General features: G+C 37.7%; 1 protein-coding gene across 3 annotated transcripts in view; it reads right to left on the bottom strand.

Moving 5' to 3' along the window:
* KRCC1 (lysine rich coiled-coil 1) overlaps window positions 1-16438 on the bottom strand; it is a 37502-nt gene extending 21064 nt beyond the window's left edge. For 2 of the 3 annotated variants that reach the window (XM_058182330.1, XM_058182329.1), the window contains exon 1: window positions 16237-16438. In XM_058182330.1, coding sequence (XP_058038313.1) covers window positions 16237-16390 — 154 coding nt within the window. In that variant the 5' untranslated portion in view covers window positions 16391-16438. Of the gene's footprint in view, window positions 1-14534; window positions 14902-16236 lie in introns of all 3 variants that reach the window. The other variant, XM_058182332.1, reaches the window with a different exon arrangement.
* Window positions 16439-17244: the final 806 nt, after the last annotated feature.

Raw genomic sequence — 17244 nt, 5'->3', positions numbered from 1 at the left:
GGCAATACGTTTGATACTCCTGTTCTAGATAATATGCAACATGTAAATAGTATGTAATAAAATGTCATATGTTTATTTTATATCCTACCAATGTAAAAAACTATGGGAAATTGATATAAAATAGAATATCCAATAATAAACATAGCCTTATATTTAAAACATCAAATCTCTAAAAAAAACATTAAAACTGATTGCATATTGGGTATTAGTAAAATTTTAAAACATCTAGGTATTTTGGGGTAAGGGCATTGGGATTTTGGGAGTTGTGATTGTAACCATATGATTGAAGCCCTACCTCTTTTTAATATGAAGTTTATCTCTAAACTGTTAGAGAAGGGCTGAAAAAAGATTTAAATAAAGTTTGGAGATATCTGTTAATCCACCAGAAAGGAATGGTTATGTTCTAATTGATAGATTCTTAACACTAATTCAATTTGTGACTAACATCTATGTTCCTAATAATATTGTCTTAGTTGAAAGGCATCATAATATTTCAAACTTGGCATATCAACCCCCCTATGCATTTAAATTCTATACAGCTTATCCAATTCTATTTTTTTTTTACAAAATAGTGAAGAGATAGAAACTATTATCTTCTGCCCAAGAAAGATTTGTTCCTAGGACTTCCTCTTGCACAGGAGATGCTGGAACTGTTTTGTAATGACTTTTCTTTTCTATAATGAAACTTCTGTTCAGACATTTTTATATTCTTATGTGCCTGGTTAATTAGTTTCAGTTTAGCCTGCTACATAAAGCCTGACAGTATATACCACAGCAGTTGGTATCTACTTCAAAAATGATTCAGAATTTATGTTTGGGACCTTGTGTGAATACTGCATCCCTGCTATTCATTAAAATAGCATATGGTTTATTCATTTAAAATATTTACTTGTCTTTTAGTTCAGGGGTCTCCAAGTCCACAAGTGTTAAAGTTGCCAAGGTTGGAGACCCCTGTTTTAGTTCATCTTAAACAAGTATCTCTGGGTGTCTAACAAAGAATACATGAAACCATTTTAATAAAAAATCTAAATAAAAAAACAATATAAAATACAATAAAGAATACTCATAGATTCAATGGGTTTGAAGCACTTCATATATTGGGCCTCAGTAATGTCCTGGCAATAATGCCTGAGAAAAATGCCAACAGCAGGAAGGCCATCAAGCTCTTAGAGGAAAGGCTGTTGCAATTTGAGATTAATTTCTGAACCCTTTATAGCATAAAATTTCTTAAATTCAAAATACTACTGGTGTATCTATCTGAATATGTATCTATGTTTATATGATTAATTACAGAAGTACATTTCCATGAAATCATTATTTCATAGGGCAATATCCTGTATCTCAGGATACTAACACAGAGGTTTAGGATCCCTCTATGGGTCTATCCAGAGAACTACATTGGAGGAAATTTAAGGTTACATTCTGTTTGACACTTCCTTCCTAACTACCAGTAGATTTTTTTTTTAGTGGAAGAAATATGTACAGGGAACATCTTGCAGATATTAAGTAGATCGATAGGGTATTAAAGTCTTGGATCACAGCTATCCTGAATGTGAGCAATATTTAGACAAGCTCACCAGGAAATGATAGGAAAAAAAACTATTTCTCCATCCCCAGTGAGGCTGAAAATCTTGGTTTTTTCCCCTCTAACACTAGAGCTAGCTTCCGTGACATTCCTCCCTGACATTTTTTTTTGTGCTTAGGACTTCTCAAAACAGCAAGCCCTGATATTGCTAACTATTTTAAATACTGCATGGACACAGCATAAATATAGCCAGACATAGATGTCAGTCATTAGGTACAACATGCAGTGGATGCTTAATAAAATATTGGAAGAGCATAATTTTAATACCAATGGGTAAATACTATTAGGATTGTGTAAAATAAGCAAAAAATATTTTCACATATGTATTTCAGAATATCCACATCTTTGGACACCTTTTCCTAGATAATGCGTAGGATTTCAATTGGGATTATTTAATGGCAAATTTAAATATTCTGAGCACATTTCCCGTTGTCAGACAAATTTGTACAGTATTTAATAAATATTGAAAAACTTTTCAACAAATCTTTGGCCAGCATATTTTTTAATTCATTGATTTGGATCCTCAAATATTTGGAGAGGCAAAATATTTTATATCACTTTAAACATCCACAGCCTTACTGGTGGTGAGCCAAGATACATATCTAACGCGTGTAAACATTATTATTTTCTACCTTTCTGTTTAAGCAAATTCATTAAAGATTTTTTTAAAAAAATGTTAACTTCATTTCAAGTAATTCAAATAAATGAGAGTGGATGTTGTACCATATGGAACCCAACATTTTAATATAAAAGTATATCTCAAAGTATATTTCAGGTAGATGCTCTGGTAAGTATATTATGAAAATATTTTGCTGATTTATCCAATATGAAGGATAGTCTGTACACATAAATATAATGTACCAAGTGCTTAAAACATGTTTACATTCACTACAAGAAGAAAAGTTCATTGTGTTGATACTGATAACAAGTATAAGGGACAGAAAATAAGATTAACATGTCTCCAGTAAGACAATATATTCTATATTCTGCTATAATGGGACAATGAAATCTTAAATATGGTCAATATGATTTGTAAATTGTGTTAATTCACTAGTATTTACTAAATATAATAATAATGTATAATAAAATATACATTATAATATACAATATATAATAATAATGTATAATAAAAAACAACAGGTGAAGGCCCTTAATGAACCAGCACTCATTCAAATTTACAATGGCATTGAACAACTTGTACTTACGACTAGACTTTGCAATTAAAATAATAGCATCTCTCTGGTCATTTGCAATCTTCTTTGCTAGCTTTCTACAAGTAAAGTCAATGGGGAAACCGGAAGGTCAAATTGGGGAACACGTGACACCCTCACTTAACAGTGGCATGGGAATAAGGATAGTCATGTGATGTTGCACTTCATTACCACATCACTTAGTAACAGAAATTCCAGTCCTAATTATCATTGATAAGGAAGAATTATCTGTATGATGGACATGACTACACTGTTAATTCAATTTTTAATAGGAAAATTAGTGATACATCATACATGTATTTTATGTACATTGCTCCTTGTATTTTTTTGGGCACATTTGTTTACCTCATTTCTTTTTTTCAAATACATCATCATGCTGTAGAAGATGTTACATTTTGTAAAATCTATTTAAAAGATAGCATGCCATCAAAAGCATTATACTATGCTACACGCAAGTCAAGGCCTGTAATTTGGTAAAAGCCACAGTAGATTGCAGAATGGATAAAACCCAACATTTATAAAAAAAATAGATGAGATTTGTATTTGGCAGCTCTTATGGATAATCTAGTTTAAAAAGAACCTTAATTTCATTAAAATGTATATGTTGAAGTAGCTGATTCCTTAAAACTATAATTTATTTATTAGTTGAATTTATTTATCGCTTATCTAGCAATGGATAGACCACTTACAACGATATAGTCTATCAGGTGCAATTGTTTCGTATGTTAAAAAGATTATGAAGAAAGTCTCATACTTCAAGTTATTTGATTAAATTATAGTTAGTTTGAATGACTGATTATACTTGAGCTGCACATAAAAAAGCAAGAAAAAGTTGGAATAAATTTTAGCTGTAAATCCCAATTTGGATTATATTTAGGGACAAAGCCACATAATGTTTATCTATATAGCAGAGTGGGTTCATAAAATGCTATTGGTTGAGGCTTTTTGTTCTGCAAAAACAGAACTATTTTGTTCTGTTGTATCCCATTTAGCATATATGACCCTGCAGGAGGATTGTTTCTACTACATATCATAGGTAGCACATAGTTCTACTTCTGTTTTCCATATATTAATCCCATAAACGTTTCAGAATTTGTGAATATCTGGAGCAAAATTAATATAGCCAAGACTGAAGACTGAATTTAGATAAGACAAGACAAGCATTAAGCATGGAGAAATCTATTGATGCAGAGAGAAGGATTAAACTATTGTTGTATAACACTGAATTCTCTTCTGAACTTTGTAACACAAAGTAACTTCTGGAATCAATTTTGTAAAAATATAGGTTGTGGCAATCAGCAAAGACCCTTCACCAATTTTATGCAGTACTTAAGTTGTTATCCTTGAAAAGTGGCAAAGAAATCATTTTTAACTAGCAAAGTTAATTAACTTTTGCTTAGAGTGTAAATTTAAATATATCTTTTTTTCTTGGTTATTCAATCATGCCCAGCACAATCCTAGGATGCAATGCAGTTGCTAAATTTAGAACTCTGGGCCCATTCTGGCAGGATAAAATTCTTCTCCCTTAATCTGGTGAACTATTTCCCTCCATAGTTGCAAGGATTTCCCCAATCTACTCATGCTCTAGTTCTTCCTATTGTGCCTTTTTTCTCCCCAATCTGGTATCAGAGCAGGATATGAAAAAATCTGAAGGGCTGGAGAAAAATTTGATTCAGATTTCAACCCACAAGACTGAGTTCATCCTTTTACCTCAGAGGTAAAAATGTGATGCCTCCAATGGATTCTGGAAAGTCACTGTAGGTATTCTAGGATTGTAGCCTAAATCTTCTTGATTTAAATCAACCCCACTGCAAATCTCATTAATTATAGCTTCCATGAAATGATGCTGCAAGCTTTCCTATTTAACTTCTACATAAGATCACTGGGTGGGGTGACATATCACCAACACGTTAATCATATCCAGCGTTATCTCCTTTGATTCCACTCAAACAAGACCGAGTGGTCTTCAGCATTTGGATTTCCTGGTTACAAGGTTCTTCCACCTCTGGTTCTGGATAGGGGGCTACTGTCCCAGATGGACTTCATGTATCTCTTGGGGGACTCACAGGCAGTCATGGTTAGGAGGGCTTTTGCACGTCCGTGGGTCAAAAGCCAGTTGTTCTTATTCCTGAATTGGGAGGCTTTGCTTATAGTCACTCATGCCCTTTGGACCTATTGTTAGGATTACTGCTATATGCTGTACGAGGCTACCCTTGAAAATTATTCAGAAACTTTATTTGAAGTAAAATGCAGCTACACAGATAGTAAGTAGTGTCAGATATTTGACATATGAAATACCACCATTTGGTTGCCAGTATGTGTAATTCAAGGTGGTGGTTGTCACCTTTAAAGCCCTTCATGGCTTGGGACCAAGTTAATTGAGGAACCATCTTGCCTCAGCTGTTTCTACCAGTCCAATTCAGTACAGCAAACGGGACATACTACAGTTTTTGACAACCAAGGAATATTAGCTGGTGGAGCCATGATACATATGTTCTCAGCTGTAGTTTTTACCCTCTGGAACAGGGGTCTCCAACCTTTCGGACCTCAGGGACCACTAAATTCATAATTTTAAATCCTGGGACCACTAATATGATCTGCCTAATGACCAGCTGGGTGGACATGGCTAGGTGATCATGTGACTGTGTGGGCATGGCCAACTCAATGTCACTCACGTCAAGGGGTGCCTCACCAGCCTCTACTTGCCCCTCTCCTCCTAACCACTCCTCGCCTGCCTGCCTACCTGCGCTCCTTAGTGCCCAAACAGGAAGCAGTTGTTGGAGCTAAGCAGCCACGAGAGAGTTGGCAAAACAGCTGTTCAAATTGAATCTGACCGAGAAGGGGGCTCAGCAGAAGCACCTCACTGAGGACTATGAGCATAGGCTTTCCAAGCAGAGGGAAGACCTGTGGGAGTGCAAGGCCAGGTATCGGTGCCTGGAGACACAGTGGGCTGAGATGGTCAGCCAGTTCCAGGCCATGATGCAGTCCCACTGGAACAAGGCCCTCCGGCTCTTCGCCACCAACAGCACTTCCCTCCAGCCTTTGCCCAAAGCCCTGAACCATGTGGCTGAAGCAGACCCCAAGTCAGAATTTCTCCCCCCCTCCGAACTGCACAAAAAGATCCCAAAGGGGGACACTCTCTGCAGCAACACAAACGTTCACTGCACGTATCCGGCCCAGTGGCTGTAGTTTGAGGACCCCTGATTTAGTGCAATATAAAAATGCAAATAATTTTTCTGTGGACCACCAGTGGTCCACGGACCACCAGTTGGTGACTGCTGTTCTGGAACATTCTCCCTTCAGATATTGGGATGACTTTGATCCTGTTGGTCTTTTGAAAGGCTGTGAAAATATAGTTATTAGCCCAGGCCTGGGGCCCTAAGTGCATTAAGGGGCCAGTTACTTGGCTGTTTAACATGCAGGGTAATAGTTTATACAGCAACCATGTGTGTGTGTGTGTATTTGTGATGTATGCTACACAATATTGAGATGCATATAGAAATTAAATAAATAAATGCAATCTTATCACTGTACTCACTTAACATCTCACCAATACGTTTTTATAAACAACGTATTGTTTTATTGCGATCTGAATCTCTTTTTAAAAGCAAAACTAGAAGGGTATTATAGTTCTAGAAGGGTATTATAGTTTTGGATTTTCTATCACCAACTTCTCATCATTGTTATTGTTTCAATTTTGATGCCATTTAAGTCCAACAAATCTATCCAAATTGGAAAAATAATAGGATTAAAATAATATAACATAATGTCTTAATACTATGGTAACTTAAAATAGAAATGACACAGAGACAACTGATTCAATGTGTCTAGGTAAACCTATAGGTTTAAAAGTTTTCATTATTCAGCAGTTCTTCTAAACACGAAGGTTCTTTTCACTGATCCAATATGACACTTAACAAGTTCCTTTCTGTTGGAAAAAATATTTTTAATCTTCACATCTCAAGTTTCTTCTAAAGAGCTCAAGGTAACATTTATGGAAAATACTTTTTGCTTTTTCTCAGTCGAGGACCATTGTAAGTTAGGCTAGGCTGAAAGAAAAATGACTGCTCCAATGCCACTCTAGGTTTAATGAACAAGGTAGTATGAATGTGGCTGTCCTTCATCCTAGGCTAAAATTTTAACGATAAGACTGTAAGATAGTAAGATACTTTACTATCAACCAGTTCTACAGTTCAATAAAATTAAATTCCGGGAGGTCAGATTGCTTTTTCGGCGATTAACGGTACAAACAAGATATTTCAAATCAACAACGATGTCTGCAGTTTATTTACTCTACTTTAAGTAGCTATAAGAAACAGAGATTTGAATTATATTTTAACTCCTTAAGTAGAACAAAACAATTGCTACAAAAATCAGTGGCGAAATGTTTGGTAGGCTCACACATATATTACTACTGATTACATTCAGTTCAGTCTCTTTTCTCTGTGATTCAGCTCTGATGGTGAAAATACCATGGTGTGGTGCTTCTGGTCTAAGTAATAGATTTATTAATTTATTTAGAAAATGTGTTATGCTTAAGTCTAAAACGACTGCTGATGTATGTAAGAACAAAAATACTAGCAATGCAATAAATTAAAATGATCAATAACAAGTTATCAACATAAATCCTTAATTTATCATTCTCTAAAAGGTCATACTTCAGCTTGACTAAACTATTCTAAAGGAAGGAAGCCCTCATAAGAAGGCTTTAATTTAATTTAATCCTCCATCCTTCCTTCCCATCACATCTTCATGAGATATTTTCTGTTTGTTAGATAATTTTATCTCTGGCATGGATTGGAGAATTCTCTATTGCATTGCTTTCAGCAGTTAAAAGCAGGCTATCAGAAATTGCACAATAATTGTGGGTATTATAGAGATTTAACTGGAAACCTGTATTTTTGTTTTCTGATTCTACTTTTACACTTATGTCCTGGCTATTCTTTTTGGACTGGGATGGATTAGATAAATAAAATGGCTACCATAAGGTCAATCCAAATGAGATATCAGTGTTAGACTATTATTAGAAATAAGGGATGGATTTCTTTTGAAGCATTCCTCTTTCAAGGATTTGCTTAAAAGGAATCTTTTAAGTATGGAAAATAGCAGGGAGCTGAGCAGGTGCCAAGAAATCCTGGAACACAATGTTGGATATCCCTGCATTAGAATTTCTCCATATATTATTGGTGGCAATTTATGCACTGCGAGAAGGTTCCAGGATCATACTTTAAGACCAACAGTAAAATGGGATGAAGGATTTGATTTTATATATCTTCCTTTAAGATAAGCAATAAAAAGGAATGTCAAACTTCCAGGAAACTTGGTTTCTATTAACTTTTCTAGCTCAACAGTTGCATAACTCTACCCCGCCTGCCTCAGAGATTGAAAATAATGAAAAAGGCACAGGTGTATTTTAGTTGAAAAACACTGTCCACTTCAGACAATTATGCAACAAATACATTTGTAAGAAACATTAACTGCATTAAACAGATGTGTTATAATAGATTTTGCCCTGTTAAAAGAACATACATTTTCTTCCAAACTTTACTTGTGCTTATGTGGCAGACTTCATAGAATTTTGTTCACCTGAAGCCATTATCAAGCTAATATCTTCCGTTTTATTACTTTTTTGTAAGTCCCATAGTCCATTGGCACCAGCTATGGATGGAACAGCTGCCAAATTGAAGCCTTTAACTTCTGGAAGACTTAGACTCTCAGGTAAGAAGAACTCTCTTCTTGAGACTATAGTGATCTAATTACAAATCAGACAACCCCAGTTAGATGTGCCAGTCGTATTCCAGCTGTCTGGGAGATCATGGGAATTGCAGCAACCCAATGAAATTGGAGAACACTAGCTCAGAGGAGGATGCTTTATGATATACAAAAACTATGACAAGTCATTTCAATTACATAGAAATGTCTAGAAGCAGCATACAAACTAGTTGCATAGTTTATGTGAAGTCAAGCACTTTCTCTTATTGTTAAGTGGAAAAAAAACATTTTACTATTTCTGAACTAGGATCATTTTTAGGACATGTGCTATGGCTATAGAACAACTTCATATAGAAGAGTCTTCACTGGAGTTTGCACAGAAAATTTAGTTGGACTGTGATATAAATGACTCCAATTTTTTATCATCTATGATTTATGAAGTTTTCTTCCATTTCTGTTTCCACTGACTTTACAGCTATCTGCAAGACTAGGAACATCTTTATAATTAATGCACTCACATTTCCAATATTGCAGGAAATGTTATTGCATATTTCTTTAATTAGGATTCAATCACATTCTCATAAAATTAACCTTTAAAAACTGTGTTTGCATTTCTCTGTATGTGAGTGTGTGGATGTAAGAAAAATAAGCAATGAAATACAGTGCATAGCAAGGGGCCTAATGCTGGTTCCTACAATGAACTGGATCGTTTAGAGATTAACAGTGAAATTTGAAAATGATAACCACCTTCTCCACCCTCAATCAGAATCTGCTCACTGACGTTGTATTTTTGGAAGATAATTGCACAAGATTTGGTAATCTTGTACGTGTTGTCAGTATTTCTCTAACTGTAGTCAGATGTAGAAAAGTTACTATTTCTGGACACAAAGCATTTAAAGAGTGTTATTATATGGGATGTACTTATATGGCCATATGTTTTCTACGTGACACAATTGTTTTCACTGTCATATAGAAAATGTATTAATTATATGTATAGGAAGTATCCATCCTAAATTTTAGGACAGCTCTGTGGAATATCCGCAGCATGTTCAAACTCACTGGAGGTATATTTCAAATTAATTTCATGTGGGCAATAGAAGTAAAGTTATTTATGGGAAAAGTGATCATACTTCATAAGAAAAAAGATATGTTTACTGAAAAATCTGATACATAAATAAATACATACATACATATTTTTCATTCATTCATTCATTCATTCATTCATTCATTCATTCATTCATTCATTCATTCATTCATTCATTCTCAGAAGAGGTCTGCCACAATTTTCCCTCTTCACTCATGCTTCCAATAAAACTATCCTTAATGAAAGGGGAAAAAAATGATTGGCACAAATGGGAAAGTGTAACTGCAGCTGAGGAAGGAAAACTAGATTGAAAAGAAATATTTTATTATATTGCCAAATACTAAATAATATGGAGAATAGTAAATAAGTAACTGCTACAATTAGGGCAAGGGCCCTGGGCCAGATTCAGCCCGTGGGATGCTTAGATCTGGCCTGCGGGGTCGCCCTGCAAATAGCAAAGGACCAACTTGCAGTCCTCTGCCAGTGAAAATGGAATTTGGGGAGGCCGCATACAGCCCCCCCAGGCCCCGGTTTTGGGCGCAACAGCTTCCTGGAGCCCACTGCCAGCAAAAATGGAGCTCAGGGAGGCTGCATGGGCTCTTCCAGGCTCAGTTTTCACTGGCAGAGGGCTGCAGGAGGCCGTTGCAGCCAAAAATGGGGCCCAAGGAGGCTCTACATGCCCTCTCCAAGCTCCATTTTCGCTGGCAGAGGGTGGCAGGAGGCCATCATGGCAAAAACGGGGCCCAGGAGAGCCATGTGTGGCCTCCCCAAGCTGTTTTCACTGGCAGAGGGCTGCAGGAGGCCCAGCTTCATTTTTGCTGACAGAGGGCTAGCAAAATAAAAGGATAAATGTTCCCCTTTTTCATTTATGCATCCAAGAAGGGACAGGAAAGGAGAAAGGGAAAGGGAAAGGGGAAAGACAAAGAAAAAGAAGGGAAGAGAGCAAGGAAGGAAAAATAAGGAAAGAGAGGAATGAAGAAGAAAGGAGAATGAAGAGGGAAGGAAAAAGAAAAAAAGGAATGAAGGAATGGAGATTATGAGTGGGGGAGAGTCTGAGGTAAGTTCTGCCTTAACACTTGGCCACTATAGGTGTCCCCGACACAAGTGATGTAGAGGTAACCACCCTGGCCACACCTACCCTGCCCCCCCCCCGTCAAACAAAACCCTAATGCAGCCCTCAATGAAATCGAGTTTGACACCCCTGAATTAGGGTATAGATACGCACTAGCACTAGAAGCAAAGCAAGCAAATTCAATCTCAATCATATAGATTGACTACATTAGTGTCAATAAATATAATTTGTAAAGCTTCAGAAGACAAGAAGACAAATTGATTGCAGGACAATCCAGACTCCTTACTCAAAGTACAAATGAAAAGAATTTAAATTATCATAGTTTAATAGCTGCCTGGAGAAGTTTATAATGCTGCCAAAGGTGGAAGAAAAGGACAAACGACAGCAAGGCAGATGCTGTCAATTACAGCAATGATGGACTAATGATATACACTACTGGAAGGACCAGGTTGGGGAGGGATCATTAGAGAAAATCTCTGTAGTTGCTGAGGTCTGCTACCAACCTAATGGCACATAATCACAGAAGTTTAGAAAATAAAATTTAAGATTTTAAATAAAGCTTATGTGGGGGCATTGGTACTTTTTCAATCTGCTCAAGGTAGTTTATTCATTCATTTTATTCATTATAATCAAAACTAAAAATCACAGTCAAGCAACTTACCACACATTCAGTAAATCAGTTATACAATGTATAGGTTTGGAATTTACATGTATGTAGTTTTTTAGACTGTTTTTATATAATATTGGCTCTGGTTCTCATACGTTTTTAAGGCTTGGGGGAAAGGATTGCCTTAGTGCCTCATAAATACTGTACCACATGGCTTATACTACCCCAAAAAGCATTTTATGAACCAGAAAACTTCACTATTTTTATGGTTGTAGCAGATTAAAGCAACACCCTCTTCAAAGTGATTGTGTACTAAAATAGGTATTGTCCATTTTTAAGACTCCTAGAGCAAGTCTTAAACCTTTTATCATTTCCGATTTTTGTTTTTAAACAGAAAGGCTTTTGTGACAGTTGCAAACCTAGCACAAATGCCAACATACTGAAACAGTTGGGCCTCCCAGTTTAAGGGTACAGAAAGTTCCACATGGGAGCTGACAGGTTACAGTGAATATCTTTCTTGTGCTTACTACTTGGATCAGATTGTACATAGTCAGCTAGCAGAAAAATAAACAACTGCTGAATTCTAGTAGCTGAGAAAGATGTAGATAAATACTACACATACAGTTTGGATTACTACGGTAGTCTCCTGCCGTTACCAATGATGGCAGGGCTGATGAGAATTTAAATTCACTTCTGGAGTGTACTAGGTTGCTTAATCCAAAGCTAGGAAATCCTAATTCATGTTTTACCTCTACTATGAATTCACTATGTATCTAAAGCAAATTTGTCCATGTAGTGTAGAGACAGTGTCATACCATACTGTCTCCTTAACATCTAACTTACAGATACTGGTAAAGTATTGTATAAAAGCATAATATAAAGTGTACTGAGCATGCCAAAGTATTCCATTCATGCTCAGGGGTGAAATGCTCCTTGTTCAGACTGGATCGGCCGATCTGGTAGCAATGGCAGCGGGTGGTTCGGAGAACCGGTAGCAAAAATCCCTGCCCCCCCCCCTGCCCAGCTGAGCCGTGTGATCGTCAGAGCCTTTTCTTTTACTTTTAAAAGCATTTTTTTTACCTCTTCCACTGAATAGGTTGTAAAAAAATGCTTTTAAAAGGTAAAAAAAGGCTCTGACGATCCCAGTTGAGCTGCCTGATCATCAGAGGCTTTTTTTTTAACTTTTAAAAGCATTTTTTCTACAACCTCTTCGGCCGAATAGGTTGTAAAAAAAAAAAAGCTTTTAAAAGTAAAAAAAAAAGATTGCGCGCCATAGCTGATCATCCCATGTGCGTTGTTCTACTTATCCCATGCCTCCTTTTGGCGTGCACTGCACGCGCAGCTTGCATTTGATATGTGGTGCGCACTATGCATGCGCGCACAGAGCGCATGCACAGCCAGCAAACCGGTAGTAAACCGATTCAGATTTCACCACTATTCATGCTATTATCTCAAATATAACTTTCTAAATTAAAATTTTTCAATTTTTTTACATATGAATTTCTTGGTAACAAGATTTTTCTAGATACTCTAAATTAGCATCACTCTATTTTTTGAAAATGAGGAAGGGAGAATTATGCTTTTGTTCAAAGTACAAACAAGATTTTACACAATTCTACACGAGGCAATGTTTATAATATTCTAGAAAAGAATGAAAATCTGATTTTGGGTTTTACCGATTAGATTGATAGATCTTTATAGAAATGGCTTGTTCATATTATTATGAAAAAGCAAAAAGTTGTGATTTGATGTTAATGCCTTATTTTACTGTAACAGAATCGGAAGTCAGTGCTTCTTTTTTTTCTTATCTTTCCTCCTTTCTCTTTCCCTTTATCCCTCCCACCGCTTTTCTATTTATTTTGTATTTTATACTATATAATTCAATAAAAAAGTTACTTATGAAGACTTGTTTCCTGAATAGTAGCCAGCTATTCCTGCAGGTAATCCACTATCCAAACTGAAAATAATTCTAAAACCATTTTTATTATCTGCATGTGTATACATATATAGTCCAAAGGGTGGAAATAAAGATAAACGTTCCTAATTGAACACAAATGCTTGGACTTATTTAAAACAAATCTTATTTTGTGCCGAGTTACTTTCTAAAAGAGTGTACTTTAATAATGATTCAGAAACAGTGCTTTGAACCTTACACCAGCATAACACCTCTTATTCATGAAATATTTTTTCAGCTTTCTTCATGAGACAAATAGTTGATTGTTTCAAATTAATGAGACTCTTAAAACATATGTTTTTTTCAGTTTCACATTCTGAAAAAAGATGGGCCCCTTTAATGAACAAAGGACCAGAGAATCAGTTCTGAAGTGTTCTCAAAGCTACTAAATTGTTTGAAAAGAATTGTTTAAAAACTATTAGAATCATAATATCCACAGAATGCAATGAAATCTACTCTCAGATAAATATTTAAAAGTGCAAGATAGATTATCGTCTTGCTCCACTTTAGGAATAAGGAATTCAACTTATGAAAGATAAATATAAAATTTATTGGAGTGACAAGTTTGCATGATCCTCCCTCTAATTTCATTAAATTGTTTTAAATACTATTTCAAGAAAATTGTAATGTAAATATCTTTGTGACTATTGTTATAGTGTAAATAAAAATGTGTGACACCTTACATGCATTTAGATTTTAAATGTTCCCCTCTTAATAATGATTCAAATTCTGGCTACAAATCTACTGAAGTGGCATATTTTCAATTTAATGACTGATGACTTAATAATTCTTCATCTTCCAAGACCAGTTTATTGCCACAGATCACCTGTCAAGATAGGGCACAGTTCATTGGAATAAGCAATATTTTGCATGCATGCATACATCCATTATACTGGTATCTCCAGTTAAAATGATTTGGCTCTCAAGGCTAGGAAATACTTTGGGAAAGTACTATATGAATCATTGGATTAGATGAACCAACAATAAGCAGCTTTATATGGCAAAAAGCTCTTCTTACTCAAAAAGCTTAAATTGTATCATGTTCGTCTGCATGGCTTGTGTGCATTTGCTGAGATTTAAAATTCCACTATTAATATCTCCTTTGAAATGCTAAGTTTAGGAGGACTTTTAGAAAAGAAATCTCTCATATCCCTAGGAAGTTTCTAGCCTGTTTTCTCTGCTAGGGAAGTCAGTTTTTTTCTGAAATATACTGTTTTTCATCAGAGGTAAAAAAATGAGCAATTTCTAGACCCACAAAGGAATCCAGTGCATAATGGTTACTAAGGTCTCATCAAAAAAATCTACTTACTTTGTTAATTGTACTGTCAAGACTCCTTCATATAACCTTTATTCAATTCCATTCTACCCGATAGAGATGAAAGCTTATTTTCAGATTATGACTCCTTTATTATATTTTATTGTGCTTTGGATGCAAGTCATTTTGAGTGTTCCTTATAATATGGAATGTTTATTTCCTTTATGTAATTCAAATACATTCTAGGCTGCCAATGGCCAGCTTACAATACTTAAAACTAAGGGTTGTGCCTTAGGATACTGTGAATGTACTTGGGCAAAAAATCATTAAACACTTTTCTTCAAAGGAAGGGTAACAAGCAGCCCATTGGAGATGATAGGCAATAAAACAGCAAATGGGAAGTAGCAATCCTTCTTTCCTCCTGTCAAGAAAGAAAGAAAAAGGACAGGAAGCATAAAAAAGGACTATAGCTTCTACTGCTTTTTCCCTGACTTTTCAAAGCTGTCAGTGCAGAGAAGATGGGGCAGATATACCATCTGAATCTCTCCTGCTCTCCTAGGCAATGAAACATAAAGGAAGAATGGAGAACCTCGAGATGTTACTGGGCTACAACTTCCAACAGAGCATGAAGTACAGCAACATCTGATGAGTCAAATTTCCTATTGCCACTGAGGAGTGGGCAGAGTACATACCTGCCAACAGTCTCACTCACGTGTGCTTCTCCTCTGAATGGCATTGTGGCAAGTGGAGTTATTTTCCTCTGGTAGTCTTTTTTCATGAATGACGTAGGGTAGGGGTGTCAAACTGGCGGCCCGAGGGCCGGATGCGTCACACACAGGCCACGCCCACCCAAGCTCCGCGAATGGGAAAAACGTCATGAAACCTCACGCGACGGCAACATGATGTGGCGAGTTTGACACCCGTGACGTAGGGGATTGTACTAGGTTAACAAATAACTTTTAATAGCCTGCCATTTAAAGGAAGTAGGAGAAATGGGTGATTTGCTGCTCTTTTTCTAACCAACCCTCTGTAACACGTCAACGAACAAAAGGACAAATAAACAGAAAAGAGGTCTAGCTCAATCTCTAGATCCAATTTTCCTCCATCAATATATGCGTGTATGGCAGGGGATGGTGGCAGCAAAAAAACTGGATGTAAAAAAACCGTAAGAGAAATCAGCATCCTTATCTTTTGCTACTCCCAACTTCTGTTGTAGGCAGAAGAAAAATAAGGCTGGCTTGTTATTGGATTAGCTTTCCTCAAAACAGGCTGCTTTTCATTCGAAATAGGAATGGCGGCCTTTCCCCTCGTGTTTTTAAAACAGGGGTGCTTTGCGTTGTCTATCCCGGAGCCCACGGCTCCGCAAACCCCCAGAAGCACCTGCATTGGATTGGAAAGTATGGGCCAGGAGCGGAGCATCCGAACAGCTGCCGCCTCCCAACGGTCCTGCTCTTCCACACGTCCTCCCCTCCCCCGCCCATCGCTGTCACTGGCCAGAAGGCACGTGGCTCCCTTGCACTCCCCCCCCCCTCGCTCATCCGAGGATTCCATCCTCCTCTTCCCTCGGCCCTGTGGGCTTCCCCTCTTCGCCCCCACAAGCCCCGACGCCCCCCATTCCAGCTGAGGCCGTCGCCCGTTTGTTAGGCGTCATTTCCTCTTGCGCTCCCCACCCCACCTCGCCCTCCCGGCAGCTCCAGGATCTCCCCTGCGGCCGGCCGGCCGGCCAGCCAGCCGCCTTCCTGCCACTCTCACTCACCTGCTCTCTGGCCGCGGGGGGGTGACGGCAGCGGGGGGGAGGGGACGTCCCCTCCCCCCTCTGCCTTCTCCCTCCCTGCAGCAACAACAGTAGCAGCAGCAGCAGCAGCAGGAGGCGCCGGTGCCACCACCACCGCCGCCGCCACCGCCGCCATAACTGGGGAAGCGGAGCAGAGAAAGCCCCGGCCACTCCCCGCGGGGAAATCCTCGCGGGAATGTGGGGGCGGAGTAACGGCGCCCCGGAAGCATAATGTAAAGCTGCGGAAGTCGCGCTTCTTCCGAGAGTACTCTTCGAAAATGCGCCGTTGAGCGGGGTGCTTAGACTCCCCCCACCCACCCAACCCGGAGCAGTGTTGTTATTGATTGCGTTGAGAGTCCATTGGCGACTCGCCCATAAGCAAACTATCTGTCAGCAAAGAACAACATAAGAGCACCAGCGTGCCTCCCGTCCCTGTGCTAATGTTCCTTTTAATTGTATTCATTTTATGTATTCAATTCTTGCTTATACTAATATGTACTCGACAAAATAAATAAAATAAATAAAAAAACAATCAAGAGACTACGAAGGCGAAAATGACACTCCCACCAACACTGTCAGGACAAATCACTGAGTGTGAACAAAGCAAAGCCCATTCGCTCCCTTCTAGCACTGAAGACGTTACCTAATAGGGTGTCGAAATATCTGCACGCAAAGGAGCAAACTCGGAGAGCCCCAGAAACTCCGCAATAAAATATATTTTAAAACTGATCTTTATGAGAGGTGATGCCTTGGAATAGTATTGCTTATATATGAAGAGTCTCAGTCATCCAGGTCATAGTTATCGCAAAGGTGTTTTTTTCAAAAGGCAACGACTTTTAAGTTTTTTCTTGAATGCGTTTCGCTTTTCATCCAAAAAGCTGCTTCATTTCTGAACTGGATGAAAAGCGAAACGTTTTCAGGGAAAAACAAAGTCCAGTTGCCTTTTGGAAAAAAAAAAAAACCAAACACTTTTGGGAAGTATTATTTGTA

The sequence above is a fragment of the Ahaetulla prasina genome, chromosome 4 (assembly GCF_028640845.1).
Source record: "Ahaetulla prasina isolate Xishuangbanna chromosome 4, ASM2864084v1, whole genome shotgun sequence".
In the NCBI taxonomy this organism is placed as follows: domain Eukaryota; kingdom Metazoa; phylum Chordata; class Lepidosauria; order Squamata; family Colubridae; genus Ahaetulla; species Ahaetulla prasina.
The sequence above is the reverse complement of the archived record's forward strand: the minus strand, read 5'-3'. Positions and strand labels throughout refer to the sequence as shown.